This window comes from Xiphias gladius, chromosome 7 (genome assembly GCF_016859285.1).
Source record: "Xiphias gladius isolate SHS-SW01 ecotype Sanya breed wild chromosome 7, ASM1685928v1, whole genome shotgun sequence".
NCBI classification, from domain to species: Eukaryota; Metazoa; Chordata; class Actinopteri; order Istiophoriformes; family Xiphiidae; genus Xiphias; species Xiphias gladius.
Genome location: NC_053406.1, coordinates 23,157,160 through 23,180,654, shown reverse-complemented (window position 1 = coordinate 23,180,654; position 23,495 = coordinate 23,157,160). Strand labels below are relative to the sequence as shown.

The window sequence follows — 23,495 nt, the reverse complement described above, 5'->3', positions numbered from 1 at the left end:
TGAAGCTGTCCAGTCTGAATCGATAAATTCAGACCAAACCCGCAGGTTTATTCTCTTCTATCCCACCATTTGCAATGTTTGAGGGATTCAAAGAGCAGGTGGAGTGACTTGGTTTTTATGTACAGTAATAAGCTGTTGAAACTCTTGGATCCCTCTGCTGCACTGCTGTTTAAACTTGACCCTTTGGCCAGTATGTGACAATCATGCAGCGAGGACATTTGAGAACTGGATGTGAAAATATATATTTCCCTCTTCAGAAAAAAGGAAAGGTGGCCCAGGAGAAAAAAAAAAAAAAAAAAAAGCCTCAGTATTTCCTTCCATATAAGGTATTATTAAGAATATGTATATTTCCTTTTCAAGCGGTTCTAATCGTGTCTTTTCAGAACAGCCAATGTTAGGTCTTCAGTAAAGCTCAGATGGTCGTGGGGTTAAATCTTCTTTAACCTTGCCTTCCAGTGAAATAAAAAATCTCTGATATCAGAACAAACTACGTTTTCATGTTCACTGTCATCAGAAAGATTTATTTAAGAATTTATTTTTATACAAAACCCCCAAAATCCCATTCATTCATCATTTCCATGTCAACCTCATACTCCTACACACCATATCTTTGTATCATGATTATTGAGTCAGTTGTCCAAAAAAAAAAAAAAAAAGGATCAGCTGACTGTGAGGTTATAGTGTAACCGAATGACTGCAATAACTCACATTTGAGCTACACATTAACTGCACAGTTTCAGCAGTGATAAACACTGTATCTGAAAAAATATTCTTTATTTAGCTTACATGATTGTTGTAACGAAACCATAACATCAACCTTAAACAGATGTTTTGTTTTCTTACCATGAAAATGAACTGATAAGAAAAAACTCTACGTGGCAATTAGTATCTTAGTTGACTCAAGCTTTGACTCTTTTCCTGAACAAGACAACAAGAACAACTGTTTGGGACCACGTTATTTGGCATAAACATTAATCACGGCTGTGATCTCCCTAAGGGACAGATGCCTTGACATGATGACTGCCGGGAAAGAGACTGCCATCCGACATACTGGCACTGCACCAGTTGATATTTTGTGTGATATATCACCAGCGCTTTCAACTTCGACGACCTACAGCTTATTCTACTTGAGAGGAAGATATCTATGTAGATTTCTCGATGGCTCTCTGCAGATAGAGCCAGAGAAAGCAAGTGAGGGAATATAACAAAAACAAAACAGTAAGTGCTGCATGCGGGACACACACTCCCTCTACTGTTCAACCACGAGGAGTAAAACTGGGCCCTCCTATAAACTGTATGTCTCAGGGAGATATGTAAAAAAAAAATCGATGCATTTAGTGATATACTACACAAAGTATTATTTCTTTGTGTATAGAACATATGGTTCTATGCAGACACGTGTAGACTTCACTTACAAAATGACTGCTCCAGTCATTCTCTTAAGCTAAGCTTCCCACAGTGTTTGTCCCTTTTCTAGGCAAATGTTTTTACAGCGTTCCACAGTTTTGGTCAGCGCATCATTGTCTGGTGATGCAGAATAATGGCACAGATATGCAAATATAAACACTTGTATTTCCATAAAAAAAATAAAAATAAAAAAAAACACTTAAAATTACACTTGAATGAAATATATGGAATGAATATAAATAACTGAAACACTGACATTTATACCAATACTCTTACAATCAAAAGACTTGCAGTAAAACAAGGCATAGTAATACACAATATGATTTCAAATACAATATAAAAAACGGTATTTCATATACTAAGCAAAGCCCTGATATATGCTGGCATTGTCTTGGGAGTTAAGCTACTCAGTATGATAGTGGGCAGAGGTCCATTTTACCTGAAAAGTCCCGTATTGTTGATTGATTTCATTGAGAACAGTCTTCAGAGCCTAATAAACAGAACACACACAATGTGATCTTCCCACAAGATCTGTGGGACTGTGGCTACGTAGCTTCCCGTGATAAAGACCCATGATATGCAAAATTTCTCCAAATCACAGGAAAGTCACACAGAAGCCTGATTCATCATGTGCCACCGCAACCCGCGTTACTGTAGGAGGTTTAGTGTTTGCTGAGTGTCTCACTTAAATGACAGGCAAGGCAAAGCAACCTTTTTCCAGTCTGTTTTTGAGCGTTTGCCACCACTGTCTTCAAAACATGTTTAGTGAAAGGGGATCAATGAACAGCGGCCCGGAGTTGTCTGGCTCCTGGTCATATAGAAACTGTCTGAACACGTTGTAGACCATCTCCCTGCTCAGGGTGAAGTTTCTCAGTTGCTCCTGCTGCTCCTCGGGCATGAGAAATGTCAGCTGGTAGTCAGCCGTGACTGAACCGTTCCTGTGGGGAGAGTAAAACAGAAGTCCTGAGGCTCGACACACATTTTCCCCTGTAGAAGGCAAATGACAAAAGGCTAAATCCAGTGGTTTCGCGTGGAGGGGGTGGTGCGTGTTTACCGTAAAGCATAGATCTCAGCTTTGGAGAAGTATCGTCCCAGAGCAGGGGAGGACCTGTAGATGTCAGCCAGCTGGGTGTGGCCGGTCGGAACATGCAGAGGCAAACAATGAGATTAAATAGTTTTGGCTGATACTAATCTGCTTTCAGTTCACCTGGAGCTCTATTCTGCTGCTGAGGGCTCTCAGTTTAAACTCTCCGCAAGAGATGAAACCAGCTAGAGAGGGCTTTCAGCTGTTGGCAAAAGCAGCTTTGAGCAGGTTTTAGTGTTACGAAACCTGTGGCCCTTATGTCTTCGTTTGGAAGGTATTTCTCACTTGGAAGCGACGGCTTTTACACCTGCATCACATACAGCTGTCACTCTCGGTTGTGGATGCAACCGGATATGCAGCTCTCTTACTAAATAAAACCAAACAAGACTAGTGTGCCACTATAACAGGGTCAAAATGAAACCAACCTAGAGTAGCTTAGACTTAGGTAAAAGTTTTAGCAAAATGGAAAGGAAAGCAAAACCACCTGGGCCTTAATAACATTACCATTCCCTTCTACTACTACTGTTAACCAATCGCCTCACTGCATGAGATGCCCCGGCATCTTTCCCCGAATGGTTATATATGTACTAGGCCATTATACTGTATGCATCAAGTAAGTTCTCTATTCCTGATGTTGATATGGGTGTTGTTGCTAGGTCACAGCCGATGCAACAGCAAAAGGGGCGGGAGAAATACTGTATATAAAAGACAATCCTATAATGTTTGCCATCATACTCTACAGTTTGTATATTTGTAACTATATACTGAGTTTATATATATATATCAATTAATATGAATTTATTAAATAGATCATTTGAAATACAGGTCGTATTTGGCCAAACCTTTTCCTGAAGGTCGGCAGTAAGTGCTTGGCTTTCGTTGGAAGAAGGGGTGAGAAGTTCCTCCGTAAGGACCAGATGGGGCAGCTGGAAGCTCCCGTTGAAATACCGAGGAACTTTAAACAACGACGGGTCAAACTTCTCATCCGCATCCTCGTGGACTGCTGCTCAGAGAGAAAACGGGTCAAAGCCTCAAAACTGAGAATGGACCCGCTGTATTTAAATAGCATAATTTTGGCGTAAGATGTTATCATTAGCTCTGCACTGTTTACTCTTCTGAAGTAGTTACACGGGGTCACTGAACAAAGTGTTGAGATGTTGTGTTCTCGCATGAGGATTAAATAATATGTCGCGCTTAGGCCGTTAGCTGGCCGTTACGTTTGTGCTCTCAAGTATGACAAATTACCCCAAAGATAGTAAAGTCTTCACTAAATGTAGAACAATCCAACACTCCTCCACATACAAACCACTCGTCATAAAGCCTTACCTGAGCACAATGCCAGCGAAACAATTATCAGGGCAGGGACGACGAGAAGAATGAAGAAAAGGAGCATCCACAGTCTGACTCTCCAGAAAACGATCAGATTCAGCTCTCTCTTTATCCTGCATGCAGATTTACTCTAGAGGAACAATGAGATCGCTTTCTCAAGATATGGCTACAATCTACGGGTGCGCAAGCTCGAATTTAAGATTTTGGGTGGAGCACCACTTAAAAATTAAGAAATAATAGAGTATCCAAAGTTACAAGAAGAGCTGGGGGTTGTTTTTTTTTCTTCGTTTTTTGTATTTAATTACATGCATCAGGACACAAGAAGAGAAATCCTGAATGATCCGGTATCCACCAAAGTCATTTGTGGCTGCACTGACCTCGCTGGTGTTCAGGGGAGGGATGGGAAAATAACTCAACAGAAAAGTTACACTTCCTTTATTCCGAGCGTAGCTGGAAATGCTCAAGAAGCACTGAACTATAAAAACCTTTTTTTTTTTTTAGTAAAAGTCTTCATACCTCTAGAGGATTCCATTGAGCTTCTGCCGCATGGACAGAGAGCATCGTCTCCCCGTTACTACCGGTAACCTGACGAAACAAAGAGACACATCAGACACACGTCACTTTGCTCGCTTTACTTTGAAGGGAATTAGTCATCTGGGAACAGGGCATTGATTCGCCGAGTGATTTATGAGTGAGTAACACAAGTTGTTGCCAAGGAGAAGAGAGTTCCTTCTTTTTTCTTTCTACGCAGAAGTGGAAATTTACCACCAAGCGCAACCGCGATGAAAGCTCACCTGTTCGGCAAGCAACCCGTCTTTTTCTGTCACCTCTGAGGTCGTGTAGGCCACACCGCCTCCATTGCCCGCCGTCACCTGGGAGCAGCCAAACATTGGGAGAAGTTTACTGTAAAATGGTCAACGACCCAACGGTGGTTTTCGTGCAAAAATGATGAGGATGTGTGTGGCGCAGAGCTGCGACTACACATCATCTCCATCGCCAATCCATCTCGGGATTTTCTCCATTCATCGATTAGTTGCCTACACAACATCTGCATCAGCGAAACGCAGCCCATCACAGTTTCACAAATCCTGAGGCGACGTCTCCGAGTTGCTTGTTTCATAGTTTCATAGATATAAAGATACACTATTGCACAGATGTGCAGTTTACTGTCGTATGAGGCAAAGAAAATCCTCACATTTCAAAAAAGCTGCCGATTAATATTCTGTCAGTCGACTAATTGACTAAGTGACTGATGGTTTCAGCTTTAATGTCACCCAGTTAATAAGTTAGATGTAGCCATACAGTAGGCATATAAAGTGTGCTTCTAATAATAATCACAAGGATCGATTTTTGAAAATTATTATTATTATTATTAATAATATTGATTGGGCAGGCCACTAAACATAAACTCTCATTAACTCACCCGTTCATGAGACGAATATGAGGTCCCATTGCTCCCATTCCTCGTAATGGGCTGCATCTCGGTGTCCATGCTGGTTTGTTTCCAGTGCCCGGCGGCAAATGGGAGTTATTACCGATGGCCTGTCTCTCGAGTCCCAACGCGGAAGTGTCTGTCCGTTGCGGCTTTTAACACTGAAACCACAGTGCCAGCGGGACCATAGACGTCCCAGCTGCGGTTCAATGTTTTTATTTAAAGGCACCAGTTACTCAGAAACAAAAAAACCGGTCACTCGGCGCGCCGTTGGACCTGACCGCTCCCCGTCTCCCTCTCAGGGCGAAGGCCACGGTGGTTTCTTCCCTCTGCCGCCGCGCGTCTTTTTCCTTCGGCGCGGCGCCCAGGTGAGTCTCCCCTCGGGTGTCGTCGCCGCTGACGTCGGGAGGCGTTTTTCCAAGGGAGGGCGGAAGGGAGGACGTCGCGACGGCTGAACGGGACGCAACCCCCCCCCCCCTGGCGTTTTCAAGCGGAGCTCGGCGGTTCGCAAAACCGGCGTGACTCGTCGAAGACGCGTTATGAGGTTAACGGAAACTCCCGTGTAGAAACTTTAAGAGTCGCGCCGTGAAGGGACGTTACATCCGACTCGACCCAGACAACGTTACAGTAAAGGGAAAAAAAAAAGAAAAAAAAAATCAAATTCATGGTAAATGATCCGGATTTGGCCCAAAACGAGACCTTCCTTCCATAGGTCCTTACAGGAGACGGAGACGCTGTACACTCAGCAATTACAGTTCTTAATGGTTACCGGTAGACGCCAGCAGAGTTCACATAAAACCAACTTGAATTATTCTAAACAAGCGCAGAGATATTAAAGAAACCAACCATTTAATATGCCTAATGTTTAATAGAATAACATCTGGATTTTGATTCCAAAAGCCCTGCATGCACACGCGGGTGTTTTCAGTTATTTTGATTGGTTGAAAATGGCCAGAGCTACTGTATGGTGGAAAATGTGACCCCCCCGCCCCCCCAGTGCACTAATAAGAATTAGCAACAGCAACACCAGCAGCTGCAAACAAAGCTCTTCATCAAATACAGTTTGTGCACTCGGACGGAAAATGACTGAAATAACCTGTGGGAGTGTCCCTTTATCATCAACCTCTAACTATAAGATCTTTCAATCCAACGTAAAATCTAAGACTTTCCAGCACATCCAGCATTGTCCCTAGCAAACAGCTGTCAGCAACAATGGAGATGATACAAAGAAAAAAGACAAATTTACTGACAGGTCCACTAGAAGTACGATGTTTATGGGACATTTTTGTTCCACGATGACTCGACAAACCCAAGAAATTAGAACAAACACATGTAACGTAAGCTTTTCTTTACATAACAAGGAAGCTGTTTATTTTTATTAACATTTCTACGCAGAATCTCTGAGGACCTGAGCCACTCCACAGCGGCGCAGTGGGATTTAGATACTCTGTACTGTACAAAACGGGAGACAAGCAGAGATGGCGACCAACATATATTCAAAAGAAAAATAAAGCAAAGCATAGGATTCCAACCTAAAATGATAATGACTTACGATGTACGATGCCAGGATGCTTATATATCTGCTAAAATATAAATGAAATCTGATAATATTTCCTCCTTTCGCCAACACAGCATTCAGCATTTTCAAAGCTATGTGTGTGTGACAGAGACTTGGAGGTGCACTGTTAACAATGTCTTTGACTCGACTCAAATCTCAGCGAAGACGAAACATTCAGTCTGGTCACGCGGGGGGGGGGGCGTGGTACAACACGAAGGAATTTTTCTTCTGGTCGTGGAGACAGGATCAACAGGGGTGCTTATTTTCCCCGTGCAGAAAAAACAGCTGCTTCTCGTAACGCTCCAGTGTCTATAGACCCGTCCTATGTACGGCCTGGAGAGGGCAACAGAGGGACTCAAAACAGAGCAGGTACCGTGAAATTTAGAGGAACTCTCTCTGAGGGGTATTTTTCAGAGCTCCCTTGATCAAAGCACTGAATAACTTATACATATATTTATACATATATTTGTTTTTCGTTTAACATAAGCATTCACAGTTCACACCCCGTCATTTCACTCCTGTTGTGCCTCCTGAGGCATCTCCTCCCGCCCCTGTTCTGTCTTAACATTGCCCTCTATCTGCTCAGCGGGGCTGGGCTCCGAAGGTTGTCGTGCCTCCTCCAAAGCCTCCGAGCTCTGGGCTTGTTCTGCTTCCTGCTCCTCCTCCGGATCTCCCTTATTGTCCGTGTCACTCTCTGCCACCTTGTCCTCTGTCTTCTCACAAACCCTGTCCTTGTCTTCAGCTTCTTTCAGACTGCACGGTTGCACGCGTTCAGCTTCCTCTGCCGGGCGGTCAAAAACCTGGTCCTTTTCCCCATTTTCTTTTGGGCTGTACAGTTCACATGTGGACCGACTGCTCCTGGAGGCTCCTGCCTCTTCCCCGGCCGACCTCCTGTGCTGTCTCGTGGGCGGGCGCCTCTTGAATGATAGTCGTGCACGGGTCTGGGTGGAAAAAATGAGAAAAAGGCAGCAGGTAATTCAGATCAAGTTTTTAAACATTTTAAAAATTCAGGTCCATAAGGCAGTGCACGCGCCTAGTATTTACAAAAGGGAAGAATTTATATTTAACATCAATTATTTTGTATGGTTGAAAGGTCTCTGGTAACTGTCCAAGTCTGATCAGCATATGCGTGAAAGCACTGCACAAAATGGCAGCTAGGGACTCGGGGCTAACTAGGCTAAGGGGATTACATCTTCAATCCCCCCCTTGCAGCGGCTCTCATGCACTGTATTGGCATCTTGCTCCGGCTTATCCGAGGCCTGCTTAAACAGAAGATGCGGAACACCCACTGGGAGACACGTCAACGGGTGCGAGGACCACGTGTCCTGCTGCGACGTCACGGCTCACCCGGCGAACGGCGTGAGAAACGCTTCAGGGGCCTCAATGTCACAGCAGCTCATGCTTGTCATTTAGTGACTAAGTACTTGTGCGAGAACCCACAGAAACATACGAAACGCAAGAGTACTAATCTATTCGAAAATGCTTACAAATGATCTTCAATCTTAAAAAAAACACTTAGAATGGAACGGTCTAGGGTAGATTTTCGCCTTTTGGAAGTCACGCCGTGCGGCGTGATACTCACAGTCATACTATAAAACCAGCCCAACCGCAATATAAGGTGATGCTCTGACAAATAGCCCAGATCTATTTGCCAAGCCAATGGGTCCATAACATTTACCTTGTTGATGCTTGGCAGCGGGGTGCCTTCGGGAGGGCTGCCGAAGCTGACGGGATCCTCCTCTTCGCTGGACTGATGCGAGGACCTCAGCGTGGGGCTCAGGGGGCTCAGGGGGCTCAGGGGGCTCAGCGGGCTGCCCGACGAGGTGGGGGACAGCGGCGCTGGCGGCAGCTTCACCTCGGAGCTCTTGGGTGAGGGCAGCAGAGCAGTTGGTGACAGAGCAAGGTTGGCCTGCAGGGGGAAGGGAAGATCCTGAGGCCTGGACACTATAATCTCTTTAGGACGTTGTGTTCTAATAAATCTTAATTATAAAAACGACTTTAATCACCAGAGCGACCTTGATTTAAACAGCACTTTTCAAAACTAATATACAACAAACCTAAGATAAGAGCAAAGCTTGAGATTGTCTCAGAGAGTACACCAGGTTAATTTCAACATAATTTGTATTATTAGGAGACATAACTATAATCATTAAGAGAAGGAAGGATTAAACAATGTAATTTCTCTAAACACAGGTATATTATTTTTTTTTAATGTAAAAATTGAAAGTTTAAAATCAAGTAGTATTTCTGGTCACGAAGTGGGCATTAGTCCTCCTTAAAATGTATAGCTTTGCTCGAAAAATATAAAGGATATTATTACAAGTTTTATACAGGCATGCATGTAGGACATTGCTCTGCTAGTACCTGGCGCCTCCCTGCTTTGAAGACTCACTGTCTGGAGTAATTCCTGAAATTCCCAAGTGTCCCATACACCACTAGCATATTCAGTCCGAGAGCTGAGCTACATAAAACCCTGAGTTAGCCCCCAACCACTGTTCAAGTTTAAGGGAGAGTATCCTACCTGCACTGGAGAGAAGAGGAAGAGGGAGAAGCGGCAGCCCTTTTGTCCCATGGCTGCCCACCGTGTGAGTTGCTAACTACAAGGAATAATGGTTGGCGAGTTAGAGCCTCACCAGAGGCTGGGTGGCCCATGATCCAATTAGCCCATTAATCTGAGCCAATTGTGGCATCTGGGACAAGCCCTTCCCCTTTTCCTCTCAGCATGCGAGCGGCTCAGGCACCAGTGTGAACCGAACAGCGGGTGGCAGTGATGCTTTAAATATCTCAACCTCCGGACTAGGGAAAAAAAAACTCCTGACTACCTGCTACACCCTCTAATAAAACACATCGTTGGGCGAGGCAACACTCGAATGTTGTGAGATGCACCAACCTGCAGTTTCTCAATGATGGGGGAGTTCTTCATCTTGATTTTAAAGGGATTTGGGGAGACGACGGTATTCTGCAAGAGAACACAGGCAGACCAGAGTTAATGAAAAGACAAAAAAAAAACAAACAAAAAAAATCGCAGAATCACCATCCATTTGAAACATGGAAAGCTAAGATTGACATTAATTAGTTTTACTTCCAGTTTGTCTTTATACAGCAGACTGGGGGATGCGGGCACATGTCCTGGTACGTATTCAGATTAAATTAGATATATTACATAGTATTAAGCACATAATGCAAATTAAAAAACAAGGTTTTAATGTACATGCTTGCTGATGTATACACTTTTTGCAATTTTGTTGTGCTGTCTGCTTTCGAATGGCCACGACGCAAACATAGGTCTGTCCGTGTTGCTCGATAGTCATTTTTACTGGAAGAAAAACAGCATCACTTTCCCAGTGTTTAGGCATGAGGAAAAAAATAATAAAACTGCAGATCTGGCAACAGTTCGCTGTCTACTGTGTTGAAATTGTGAGGCTGCGATGAAAAATGTACAGTAAACAAATCAAGTCTGTTTTTCTGGGAATTTCCTTTGTATATCAAGACGCCAGATCTGTAGCACACGGGTCAGTAAAGGAACACAGTTACTCACATCTGATTCTTCAATATCATCTTTTTGATGTTGCAACTTCAGGGAACACGGAGGCCTTCTTCGAAATGACAGCTACAAAAAATAGAACCTGTCAACACGCAGTCCGTGTGTACTCACCAACAACTGTATGTAAGTATTAAAAAATAAGCAACGCACAGAATGTGGAGTGTTGTTCTGCACGGCTAAACATGCTTTTTTTTCCCTCTATATTTTGTGTATGGTTGCTGTTACATATAAGATGTAAATAAAGTACGTTACCTCCTCATTTGAGGTGGGCATTGGTAGAATATGACCCTTGAACCTTCCAGCCAGCTCAGCCACAGATGGCTTGGATGGAGAATCCTTCTGGCGAAGTAAAAACATTCAATGAAACACCCCGAAAAATAATTTGTGTTAACAACAGTCACCTTTTAAAAGTCTGTAATGCCTCCTGTGAGCTGAGGACATTACGGCTAAATGTATGTGAGATATATAGGAGTGGAGCAGGTGTAAACACTTGAGTTGAAGGATTCCTTCCATGACCTTGACTTTTTTCACTTTAATGATATGAACTGACCAAGTGCATCTGTTCACTGTGAAATTCTTGGGAAAAACGGCTTGAGGTCTGAGCACTGTAAGCGCCTATAGATTAGAAATGTTAATGCACGGAAGGAGACCAGTGGTTTTATTTGAAGCATTTCAATCACATACAGTTAGAACAGACATGAAAGATGAGTGATCAAGGCCACAATTATCACTGCCCCCGTGTTTATTTTGAAACCGTTAAAAGCAAACGCGAAGCATATAGTGTAGATGTATGTTAAGATGAGAAATCAGCATCGGCGTGGTGTTGGACATCCTTGCTTCCATCCTTGCGCGCTGAACATGCACTCTGACATCGTGACCTTGAACTCTTTGTTAAGGTAGTGAGAGGACGAGACATTAAAACAGCGTCCCGAGAAACTCAAGAACACACGCTGGCCAGGATGAATTTGCAGGCAAAGCGTTTTTAAATGTGACAAGTTGATATAATAACTGACCGCGACGACGCACTCGGCAGAAATGCAAAACTTTGTAAATTTGTTACTGGCAATCACCTGGTCCCCTCGTCACATTTGGTCATTTGTTTGTTTTTCACTCCCGAACGCGTTAAGTGTCAGTTTTAATGAATGTCAAGATGTACGCATTGGCATGCCCTCGCCCTGTTAGATGAGGCAGAAAAACTGAATGATGTTATATAGTGGAGTGACTTCCTGAATAGAGGCAGCTACGAGGAGATGTTCTGGGATAACGAACGAGTTTCACTTCCCTGTTCTCAAGAGTAAAATGCAGATAAGTTGAGAAACAGAGTACGGAAGGTGAATATGCAAAACAAAAAAATAAGTCGACCAGTGTGTTCAGTTCTGACCTCGGAGGAACCCTTCTCTTTTCCTGCTAATCAGGCAAATTCTGTGGGTTTGGACATGGGAAGTGAGCGGCTCTCTCCCCAGCTGTTCAACATCACGCTGCAGCCTGTGACAGGAGGGACCTGTCCTGGCAGCCTCACACTGTTATCACTTCTTGGCCCCTTTACTTGCTGTCTCTCCCACAATTCCCAAGCTGATTGCTAAACTTCCCTCCTCCACGCTGTCCTTTGATGACCATTAACTCACTCCACATATCTGTGGTCTAAGTGATAAGTTGGCTGATGGCTGCGGGCTGGAATGTGCAGGAAACGTCAGCCTTGAAAACAACACTCTGGGGCTATTTACAGTCTGAACCGCGCCAGAACTGTGCAGATTCTCATGCATCATGTCGCCATTTAGTGATTTGCATTGTACAGTCGCCACTTGTGGTGCTCTTCCCCTTCCAGCCTCCATGCCACAACTCATTTCGTCCCTGCTTTTATTGAACTCTAAAAAACTCCTGCTTCTCATCACGGCTGCTAATTCTGTCACATTTCCTGGGTGTGCACTCTCAGTTCCCTCCCTCTCCGAACAGTTTGAGCCGTAGCCCATGGAAACATGGATCTCGCAGGCTTCGCAGATACACACATTCCACATTTTAATCGCAAGATTTATTTTTCTTTTTTTCCCCTTGTTCTCAACATGACCTCACCACCTTGCGCCCTCCACCCAAACGTATTACAGCATCAGCTGGCCCTGCAGTGCCTCTGCTAATGCTCCTCTGCTCTGCCTCTGTGTCATAATCCACATCCCAGCCCTTTTCCTGAGCTCTCTTTTCTCATCCGTGATAAACAGTAATCACCAGGGACCACCCACCCTCCACACTATTATTTTGTAACCTCTAATTGTTTAACTCTTTCCTGTCCTTCAAAAACAAAGTCCTCCTGCAGAGCACAAACACGAGTCACAACAGTGCAGGCAAAGGAAGTGGTGCTTTGTTTGGTTAAATTGTTGCTCGGATGTTTGGGTGAAAAATAAATCAAGGTTTTCAATTTTTCTATTCTCCAACTTTACTTAAATGACACACGGGAAGAATGACTAATCAACCCCTCAAACATATAATCAATCATTTCTTTGTTCTGTCAAGTGAGTTACTTCATGTTTAATAACTTGCAAAAGTGATTACAGAGTAAAAACATTGAATTTCTACGTATATGTTGAGGGCAACCTCTGCATTTTTACTGCAAATGTTGGGAATTAAATTTGGTCGTGTCCAGCAAAGATTGTATCTTCCATATTTTGATCATTTGTCAGTTACTTGCAAAACTGACCTGAGTAAAATGAGCTATATGAAGATTCAAAAGGCTTAATCAGCGTCAGCTATTCAACAACTTTAGCGTTTTAGAAGATGTCATTTCAGATCCATTAACATCCTTCTACGCGTCTCCTCACAGCGAGCCCTTATCTTCTTGATGCAGAATGAAAATGTCAGACTCAATGCAAGAAATACCTCCCCGACTCATAATACACAGACCACGCATACAGTGTGTAAGGTAATTGATGCAGTTTTATTCATGATCAAAGTAAAGGTGTATAAGGAATGTATTACAAGTTTCCAAACTTCGACCGTTACTTTAGAAGTACGGCCTAGCAAATTCTGTTGTATTCTGTTGTTAGCTTTTTATCTGCAATGATTTGCACAAGAACATTTTACAGAGGCATTGTCAGCATCCTTATCCAAAATATATAATATAACAAATATACCAATCTTGAAGTCTTCATTTTATGTGTCTTTTAATTGAAAATGTTGATGCAAACATCTTTTTCTCGCAGTTAAACTCAAACGATTTCATTAACTGTTTCAGTGAGATGACAGAAGAGGCACCTCATCTCAGTGAGCCATACAAGGCCTTTTGTTGGTTATCAGTATTGCACATGTTTAACTCAGATGGGACCCCAAGCTCTCTGAAAGAGTGGGAAACTTTATTTCACTGCAGGAAAAAGCACGGCAAACTCTATTTCTGGGGCTCTAGGCCTGGGAAAAAGCCCCAGAGCCTTGTAGGAAGCGTGGATCGCAGCTCTGCTCTGTAACCCCTCAGCTCCTAAGAGAGAGTGTCCCTGGATATGCTAAACCACATCTGAAACATACAGTAATCTAGCATACAGAGCAATTGAGCATGTCTAAACAAGGAAATGATGAAAAAAAGCTTCTTACAGCAAAGCCTTACCCATGCCATTGAGGTTTTCCAAAAACGGGCCTGAACGCTAAAAAGAAACAAGCTATTTCAGAACTGTGACTTCCCTGCAAACAGTTCCTTTAGATGTCGCTTGCTTTACTGTTCCACGTGCAGGAAAGACTTAAAGGTACTATATTCAGAAAACCCTTGTTATTAATGACACCAGTGGCCGTTAAGTGAACTGCAGACAGCATCCTGTGCTCACACTTGCCCCGTATGCTGCGCGTCGGCCGAATTAGCGACGTGACATACACGAGACTGAACGTAATCGACCGGCATCACGCTGACAGATGAGGTAACTAAAGTTACACTGTTATTATATATTTGAGACAATAGACTGTATTCTACTCTCCGGCACTGCCACGGCAGTAAAACAAAATGTGGAGATAGTTCTGGCTGTGCGAGACTATAGTTTCTTTGAAATAGGATTTTTTAATATCGTTATCAGCTTGCTAGCTAGCACAATATAGGCTAGTGACGTTGAACAAATCCTTTCTCGTGGCATGATACATTGACTGCATTTATATCGTACGTCAGCGTTAGCTAGCAAGCCAGCTTTATCAATTGCTGTTCATTTGGCTTTCACTGAGAGACTCAGCAATGTCAGCGTAGCTAAATTTGCTCAACGATAATGCTAACGGTTAGTGAACCAGATGGGGAGCGGTGGAGAGGCAACGACATCGTCTGGATTTACCGGGAAAACTCGTTCCGAGTCCTTCACATAGAAATCAGTCCGCAGGCTGTTATAGCCCGGCAACGGAGAAAGTCAGAGAAGGTCTCATTGTTTGAGCTTAGCAGTAAAAAAGTGATTAATACAAGTAAACTGCTTCACATTCTTACATATGGTACCTTTAATGCACTGTTCAAACACTTTTCTACTTTGAAAATAAGAAAATATGGTGGCAAATATAAATACACAGATAATAGTCTACTTTATTTGCAGTGCAACACATGGACACTACTGTGTGGATGCCAAAATAACAAATCTTTTCTTACGTCGTTTTTTTACTCCCCAGAAACTTGTGGAGCCATCTGGAGGTGCCACCAACATTATGCCACTAATCTGCTGTTTTGAGCCGCTGTTGCTAAAAAGCGAGGATCTCCAACATGGCTGACAGAGCACATGACCACAACTGAAAACCCTCTATAAAACCCTGTCTTTGTCGGAGTGAACGCAAAGCCGAGTGTTGCAGGACAAGTCTGTGCATCCTCGGTGAGCAGCGTTTGGATAAGTGAAGGTTAATCCCAACAACATCTTAATTTCGAGTCCGCGGATGCAGACACGAGGTTTACTGTATGACCGGCAGATGTGGAAAGAGAACACGGAGACATACAGAACACACAAAGCCTGCTATTGTCTGTTCCTGGGATTCCTTTTTCCAGCGGCAGGGGAGAAGAAGCACATGATAATAGTCCCAGTAAATCCTAACATATCTGCTTGATGTAACAGCAGCGGTCAGAGAGCAACAGGCCATGTAATCTACCCTGGAGCTGATAAAGATGATGTCTGCCTCAGAATCTTTAACCCCTTCTCTGGGAATGACTCCCTGCTTTACTCCCAGTCCTCATAAGCTGTCACTGCTGAGCCCCACGCAGTGGAAATCCATGAAAACGGAGATAAATAAAGCACACCAATGCACAGCTTTTTCGGCAACCTCCTGTTCAATAAGCTCACCAAGCGTAATGGCTTCAGTTTGAGTCTGCAGGCTTTTGTTTTAACAAGTCATCGTGTTCTGCCAGGGGGGAAAACCGCCACATTGGGCAGCTCCCTTCTGCCTACACTTGTTAAGTGGTGAGAAGGCAGACAGGCACCTTCTTGCTCGGTGCCTTTCCAGGAAAACATGATGTGTTTTTGGACCAGACCTCATCTGAATATCTCACTTTTCCACTACCCTCACTGGAACCGTGTTTGTGTGCTTCCACGTGTTTTGTGTGTGCAGCAGTGGTCCAGAAAGGGGGCTCAATCGAGGGATGGGGGATGAGGTCAATGGACACGCTAATCTACGAGCCATTGCTGCCGCTGCCGTTGCCTCATGGGAAAGGGGAGGGGCTGCAGACATAAGACCAGTACCGCAGGGTGGAGAAACAAATATAAAATAAAATAAGCATATAAAAAAAGGAAAATAACCTGACCTGAGAGCAGGAAGTCCGAAGGATCAAAAGGTGTTTTTCTTAAATGTGATAAATACAAGTCAAGTCAAGGCCCCAAGAAGCTTTCGCGTTACGCAATTTGACTGACAAGTTATGAAGATATGAGAAAAGATGACAGAGCCGGGCCTGATCATGTAATGCACTGTGATATTTCACAGTGATAACTACAGCAGCCTGTTAAAGATAATCTGAGCTGTTGTGCAACAAGCAGGCCGGGTAGTGGAGAGTGAATGATGAGTTAGAAAAGTTATCAAAAACGTGAAGAGCTCGCAGCAGAGAGCCCCCCCCCTCCAAATGTTTGAACCTAAGCAAGAAGACTTTCATACAAGCGTCTGTTGGCGCTGCTGCGTGGTGCTATGGTAGTCTCGTCCACTCTGATCCAGAAAATCACTAAGACAAAAGACCATCTGGACAGAGGATCAGAGGGTGGACGTGGAGGCTGAGCAGCACAGACACGAGATGGCATCAGTCAACGAAGCCTCGCACCGTCCCAACTACAACGCCGTGTAGTTCCTGCACAGACTGAGCAGATTAAGAGATGACGCCGTAGGATTTGGTGCAGAATAAGATACACAACAGTAAATAACGTAAGTAAATGTAGTAAAGAGTAATTAATGTACTACACAGAGGGGTGTTGAGGGGTGTCTGTTATTTAGCCTATGGTCATTGAATTAAATGGAGCGAACAAAACAAATAAACAGAAACACCTGTCAGTGAAACGCAATACAAGTCAACAGCACCACAAACTGCAGCCAACAAAATGACAACACGGTCGAATCAATCTAAAACAGCTTCAACACAAACTGAACATTATGACCCTCACGAAGGGAGGATTTTTTGCAAGACTGCTGTATTAGAGTGCATTAGTTTTCGAAAGGCGTACCTAATAAACTGGCAAGTGAGTGTACAGTAAAATAACACTCTGAAAGGAGCCATTCTTCAAAATGAGTCGTTTAACTTTTTGATACTTTTGTATATTTTGCTGATCATTTTTTTGTCTTTTTACTTAGCAGTTGAGTATTTTTTACATCACGGTATTGTAGCTTTTACTTAGGTAACGGATCAAAATACTTCATCCAAAACTGGTTAGACGGACTTTCTTATAATGAAAAGGTCACAGGTAGTAGTCCAGTTTCCAAGCGACTCTATTTACATTGTGGACTTGTCTCTGGTCTATTCTAATTCTGACTTGTCTTGGTTTCAGCAAGCAGTCAATGTTAATTAGATTCTTCTCCACTATCATACACCTGGTACTTCCAAAAGATTAAAGGGTTGATAACATGCTCAAACTTGCAGCATGCACCTGCCTTCCAAGCTACAAAATCGCAGAGGGGGAAATCAGAAACATTCGTAGTGTAGATTTGGTGGTGACAAATCTTGCCACGCAGCCCTCAGTAAAAAAAACGCAAAACTTGACTTTGAAAACTAATGCTTATTGTGTTTGCACTCCTTTCTGCCAAAAAAGGAAATAAAGAGCATGGCCCGATGCCAAATTTAGAAGAGGGTGGTCGAGGAGATTGCAGGCAGTATGGGTTAACTGTTCTGTAGGGAGATTTGGAAGAAAGTCGTAAAGTCACGATGATATATGGGGTTTTTTTTGTAGTTTCCGCTTCCTCTGCCTGGGCTCACTGTTCTCGAACCCCGTCTCCGCGTATCTCAAGTTCGTACGCTTTATGCCGCCAAAGTTCAACACGTCTGACAATCTGCAGGTCTCTGAGACAACCCTGTTCTGCCTCACGTCCGTTCTGTAAATGACGATTTTGGCTTCCGTCGTCTTTAATAACTACGCTGGGATGTATAGCGTCGATAGCTAAAAATCAGCTTCCATATTCCAAGGAATTTCCACTCTTGACGTTACTTCCTTAAAAGCCAGCGGCATGTGTGTATTCTTTGCACAAGATTACAGTGTCCTCCTCGCTGTCTTCTCTGTGGTTCCCACCCCAGCTATCTCTCTGCCCCACATGCTGCTTTGGACTGAAACCCAGAGGGGCAGAATCTGACTCAGCATCATCCCTACATCCCCATCCACTACATGTATAGTTTGTGTACCTGTAATGGCAGCAAATAATGACGGTGTTATAAGGAAAAGAACAACAACCACTCTGTAATAAAAAAGCAGCTAAAGCAGTTAAGGGATTATGAAGCTTATTGAACCATTTCATTGGTCGTAAAGGTGCAAGTTTTCCACAAAACTACCTTAAGTAGTTTGAGACAGCGTGCAGATATAAATACAGGCAATAAACCAGAGTGTGAAACCTTCCCACATGACAACAAAACCAATATGATATTTTAAAATGGCATTTTAGATTAAAGTTCAGATCAGATCACTCATCTACTGCAATGCCTTCAGTCTGCAAGCTGTGCACAGACCGGAGCCTCCTAAGACAGGGAGCTCTTTATTTCACCTTCAGGGTGCACAGCGCTGCAGAACTAGATTAACGTTACCAGTCTGAGTTTTAATTCTGACCCATAAACAGTTTGCTTTACAGCGCTTCAGTGTTTGTCGACCGGAACGCATCATGTGTATCCTTCAGTCGAATGCATTTCCTGCCTTATGAAACACCTTCAAAGCCTTATTTTGAAGTTTTGAAACCTGCGTCGTTAACATCGACTGCAGGCTCACTCCTCATCCCCGATTAGCACATTGCACATTTTTCAGACGCCTAACCACTGCTAATGGTTGATATGTGTTGACGTCCTCTGCAGTCCACTGAAGTTAGTGTCACCTCACTCCTTTTTAGCCTCATCTGGCTGCTGATAGGTGATGAGGTACGAACTGTCTCGAACTTGGCTTCGTCAGACCATTCATACACAGCGCCACAGGTGGTCCAAAAATGCCACGGGGAGTCAAAGTTCCTTTCATGATGAGTGTGGTCTAGCTCACATGGCAACAGCAGTTCATTTTGCCCAAAACTAGTTCTAGTTTTCACACTCTTATCACCAGGGAAACTAAATATGCTGTGGAACAGTGAAGAAAAAAATGCACTAACTACACTGAAAATATGAAAATTCTGCACAAAGCAACTATTCACTTCCTGCTGTTTTGCCCTCTGTTTTCCAGAGGAGTTTGCAATTACAACATTTCTGGCAACGTAAAATGTTTCTTCGAAAAAGATGACAGAGTTAAAATATGTAGACTGAAGGTAGAAAACACACTAAATATCAGAGAAAAAGCCGATATGGTTTACAGGATGTTACAAAAAAACCACAACAGGAAGCACAGGGGATTCTGAGTTTTTGAAGTCACATGACATGCTGATGGTTTGTCCTATCATCACTACGTGCTCTTCCTCCGACTTCCCTTATTGATCACAGGACCTTGACGAATTGTATAAGCTGTAAAGTCCGAAAACATTCATACATGTTATACGCACTCCACTGCGCGATGTGATCTCAGCAGAGCTCCGGCCCTGACCTCGCTGTGACCGGGAGAGCGGACTAAGGTTTTCTCAGGCTTTCCCTCGATGCTGATGCTTTACATTCCGGCGAGCTTCACGGCCCGTTGGGCGCCTGTTTTATGTTCGGGACAGGGTGAGCCGTTCGCTCTGGGCCGAGGCGCATAGAGCTTGACATATACGGCTCTCAGCAAACACCTCAGACCGCATCTGTCACCGATAGCGTCCAGCGCTGACAAGCTCTGGACATAATACCAGTGGATGCTTTTACCCTCTGTCACAGAAAGTGTGCTGCAGTACAGGATGCTACAGTACTCTTTTTTACCCCCCCTCCCCTTTTTTTAAATTTTTTTACCACGACGCTCGTTCTAGTGACGGTGACAGTGGTGCGAGCAGTAGTTGTAGTATGTAGCAGGGGTAGAAATATTGGTTCACAATAATAAGAGTATGAAACCATTTAAATAACATACTGCTGAAAAGCGAAGGGGGAAAAAACGAACTCATTAGAGAATGTCTGGCTCGTACAGACCGGTTTCTTAACTTTACTATGGATTACATAATAAATGTGCACACCATATGGTTGGCAAGCCAATCCCAAAAACTCACTCCTCCAGCCGTGGTGTTGTTTTTCCATCGAAGGAAAACCCCCACCCTCCACCCAACAACCCAACACACACACACACACACACACACACACACACACACACAGTACAAATCCTCAGGTGCATGCACACCCACACACACAGAAAAATTCCAGTTTGTCTTCTTAATAGCTCGTCGTTCCGACACGGGAAACACAGAATTAATCTTAATCTTGGGGCTTGCTTGAGGCGGCTGATGTAAATCGGAGGTTCGTGAACTTGAACGTCTCTTCGCTAGAGCGAGAAACGCGCGACGTCGTCAAAGCGCAAAGCTGAAGCCGTTCAAATGACAGCGAGCGAGAGACTGACTTTACAGGTGCTTGAGGCAAAAAACACCATCCCATGAAACTCAAACTGACAAAACGTCTTAACATCTGACAGAACTGTCCTGTTTCGTCCAAATTCATTTCAGACATCAGATTGTTTACTGTCACCAATTCTCGACAAACAGGAAGTGTTAACCATCATCAACAGCGAGCAACATGCCCTTACGCAACCAGCTGACACATTGTACTGATGTAGCAAGACTGAACAAATATTGCCTTGGCGTCATCATTGGACCCAAAACCCAGATGACCTTGCGGGGAAAACTACTGACGGACCGCGGTTGTCTGACACATCGAAACAACTAACCTGACCGCACAAATGCCACACTCGGTGGGCTGTCCACAGGGTTTTACGTCGCGCTCTAGGACCGGGATATCGTGGTGGCGGCCGCGGAACACCTTGCCTGAACCATCGACGGACACACGTTTCCGAATAAACTCGAGGGGGGAGAAATCGAGTGTGAAATCGCCGGGCAACGCTTAAACTTGTCACGGCGCCTCGGCTGGGTCGGACCAGATAGTTGGGAGGTGGTAAGTTAGCGTTCAGTCTGCATTTTAATGGCAGCGCCGTCAAACCTCTAGGTCCCTTGAAAGACCGATGCGTTGCAGTGGAAACCGAGCTTGCGAGATTTGGGTTCTTCCAGAGAAAGCTGGACTCACCAATAATAGCTGAACCTGCTCTCACCCTCTCAGAGTTCAGCCTCTACGTGCAGGTTCAGGGTTTTCTCTCAAAACAGCTCCGTCTCACATGAACTGTAACTATTCTGTATCAGAAAATTTGTTTACCTAAGAAAGCCCTCTGCTCCCTTTTTTTTAACATTCTCTCATCTTTTCCAGATTTGGGGGCGGTCCAAATTTTCTTCTCTCAATTCTGGCAACAGGGAAAGAGGAATAAGGTCTTAAATCCAAGCTGACCTGGCCTAAAGCATCCCAGCCCTAAAGTTGAGTGGTGTGAGTACAGTATGTGAGAGCGGTTCTGTGGCAGATTACTAATGTGTTCCCTTCACGTGCTGGGGGGCGTTTCTCTTCCCATTCGCCACATGACATTAAATACTGGAGAATGACGTTAAAAGTCTGAGGGAACAGGTTTTTTTTTTTTTTTGCAGGGAGGAGGCCACAAACCTGTGATCAAACCCTGCGGGGAAAAACACATGTGTGGAAGAGCGAGGACGGGCCTCTTACACCATAGGGGAGCACGCCTTTTCTTTTTCCGCTCCAGTGCAAGTGCGTTAAGGCCTCCGAGAGGAGAAGGCATAGCCTGCCAGCCTGGGGTAGGACAGGTGGGAAACTGCCGATAATCAAAAGGTTCGGACCTGATATTCCCTCAAACACCACACTGGCTCGTGACAGGTGCTCTTTCGGCTCCTTTTCCTCTCTCTCTCTCTCTCTCTCTCACAGTGTGGTTACTTGTTACGAAGTCGTCACCACAAATCCAAACCTTAAACCATGTCAGCCTGAAGCCCAAACATGCTGAGCCCAAGAAGAAGCAGACGCAAAATCCTGTTGCCTGTGGTGTATCTTTATGCTGTGGCCTGTGTGTGTGTGTGTGTGTGTGTGTGTGTGTGTGTGTAATACAACAACTGCACCCCCAGAAAAGAGAAGTATGGCATAGTTTAACAGGGTTTCAAATGACATTATACAAATATCACATGCAGCTAATCTACTACGTGTAATATATATTCTGATTTAATTCTGTCATACAATGTAACAGTACAGAGGTAGCCTCAGCGCCATGAAGATCATGAGGAACTTTCATACTAGTAGTCAAGACAAGTACACGCAGGTCTGCTCGGACCCGAGCGACATCCTTGTCATATCAGCAGTACCACTTGTTAAGTTGTTGCACACACAGGTCTTAGTCGCTCCAGAAGCAGAGCATTCAAAAAAAAGAAAACAAACTACAACAACAAAACACACACACACACACACACACACACCATATATGCTCTAATGGCTTGAAAGGCTACAACAGAAAACTACGCTCGGAGTCATATAGTTGTTACCTCCATCCTGGGGAATGTGCCAGAGATCGTCCCCTCCTGCTTTTTTTTTTTTCCCCCTTTTCTTTCTTTCCTTTTTTTTTTCCTTTTTTTTTTTTTCCTCTCTTCTGTTTCTCGGCCTCTTGGAGCGAACTGCCTGCTGCTTGTGCGGAGACTGAGGAGCGCAGCGGTGACAGAGCGGAGCTCTGTGTTTATATCTGGAGCCAAATCAGCCTCTCGCGGACTGGGGAGGAGGAGGAGTGCACAACTTTTTCTTTTTTTTTTTTTTTACGCGCACTGGGCTCCCACGGCACTGCCGGGTCAGACAAGTTACAAAAAACAAAAAAAAAAAGAAGAGAGAAGAAAAAAAAAGAAAAAAGAAACGATACTACTTCTGCTAAAGACTTTCAAAATAAAAGCCACTTTTTGGAGGGTTTTGCTATAAATTTTAGTGAGACAACAGTTACATTTCAAAGTTCGACATATATATATATATATATAAATATATATATATATGTATATATATGTATATATATATATATATATATATATATATATAAATATATATATATATACTGTTCACTACTGTTTCCGTTCACTAGAAAGAATATATATATATTCTTTCTCTTTTTATATAATATAATAATAATAATAGTGAACGGAAGCAATAGTGAACAGCTAAAAAATATAACTGGAAGAAAACAACTTAGTTATTCTGACATTCTTATCAGTAGTGGGGCAGAAATGAAAGATTTGGCCAGAGGATGATGGTAGAATAAAGAAATAAAAAGAAAGAAAAAAAAAGATGTATTTGTTCAAATCAAATCATTTGCGAAACATGCCAGTGAATCTACCAATCGGCTGCCGGGCTGCCTTGTCGTGAGCCCAAAACTTCTCCGGCGTGTTCCGCTCCCGGCCGCGACCAAATCAGTGATGTCACCGCCGTGTTTTTGCCTTCGCGCGCTGATGGAAAACACCTGCCGTGACGTAAGGGGCGGGACCGCGGCCAGGTGAGCAGCATTTCTAAAGTTCCGCTCCGCCGGGGGTGCAGCGT

At 43.8% G+C, this 23,495-nt stretch overlaps 2 protein-coding genes across 3 annotated transcripts; both read right to left on the bottom strand.

Moving 5' to 3' along the window:
• Positions 1-534: 534 nt before the first annotated feature.
• On the bottom strand, positions 535-5,611 carry LOC120791498 (TPA-induced transmembrane protein). Its single transcript, XM_040129902.1, has 7 exons — positions 5,244-5,611; positions 4,615-4,692; positions 4,337-4,405; positions 3,818-3,950; positions 3,334-3,494; positions 2,462-2,532; positions 535-2,345 (listed from the first exon to the last, which is right to left on the bottom strand). Exons 1-7 carry the CDS (start codon positions 5,310-5,312, stop codon positions 2,159-2,161), a joined length of 768 nt encoding a protein of 255 aa, XP_039985836.1. The 5' UTR covers positions 5,313-5,611; the 3' UTR covers positions 535-2,158.
• A 505-nt stretch (positions 5,612-6,116) lies between these two features.
• zgc:153184 (uncharacterized protein LOC751652 homolog) lies at positions 6,117-22,690 on the bottom strand. 2 transcript variants are annotated; one of them, XM_040130531.1, is made up of 6 exons: positions 22,466-22,690; positions 10,607-10,693; positions 10,349-10,420; positions 9,701-9,769; positions 8,489-8,719; positions 6,117-7,751 (listed from the first exon to the last, which is right to left on the bottom strand). In XM_040130531.1, the coding sequence occupies exons 1-6, from the start codon at positions 22,469-22,471 to the stop codon at positions 7,323-7,325; spliced, it is 894 nt and encodes a 297-aa protein (XP_039986465.1). In that variant the 5' UTR covers positions 22,472-22,690; the 3' UTR covers positions 6,117-7,322. The 2 variants fall into 2 exon arrangements, with proteins under 2 accessions (XP_039986465.1, XP_039986464.1); XM_040130530.1 differs by lacking the exon at positions 22,466-22,690 and having other exon boundaries at positions 10,607-14,838.
• Positions 22,691-23,495: the final 805 nt, after the last annotated feature.

Coding starts and splice junctions, on each gene's coding strand:
- LOC120791498 (XM_040129902.1), bottom strand. CDS start 5,312: ATGGACACCGAGATGCAGCCCATTACGAGGAATGGGAGCAATGGGACC. Junction 4,406..4,614: donor ACGGGTTGCTTGCCGAACAG/GTGAGCTTTCAT, acceptor TTGTTTCGTCAG/GTTACCGGTAGTAACGGGGA. Junction 3,951..4,336: donor CTCAATGGAATCCTCTAGAG/GTATGAAGACTT, acceptor TTGTTCCTCTAG/AGTAAATCTGCATGCAGGAT.
- zgc:153184 (XM_040130530.1), bottom strand. CDS start 10,711: ATGTTTTTACTTCGCCAGAAGGATTCTCCATCCAAGCCATCTGTGGCT. Junction 10,421..10,606: donor TGCCCACCTCAAATGAGGAG/GTAACGTACTTT, acceptor TATTTTTTGTAG/CTGTCATTTCGAAGAAGGCC. Junction 9,770..10,348: donor ATGATATTGAAGAATCAGAT/GTGAGTAACTGT, acceptor GTTCTCTTGCAG/AATACCGTCGTCTCCCCAAA.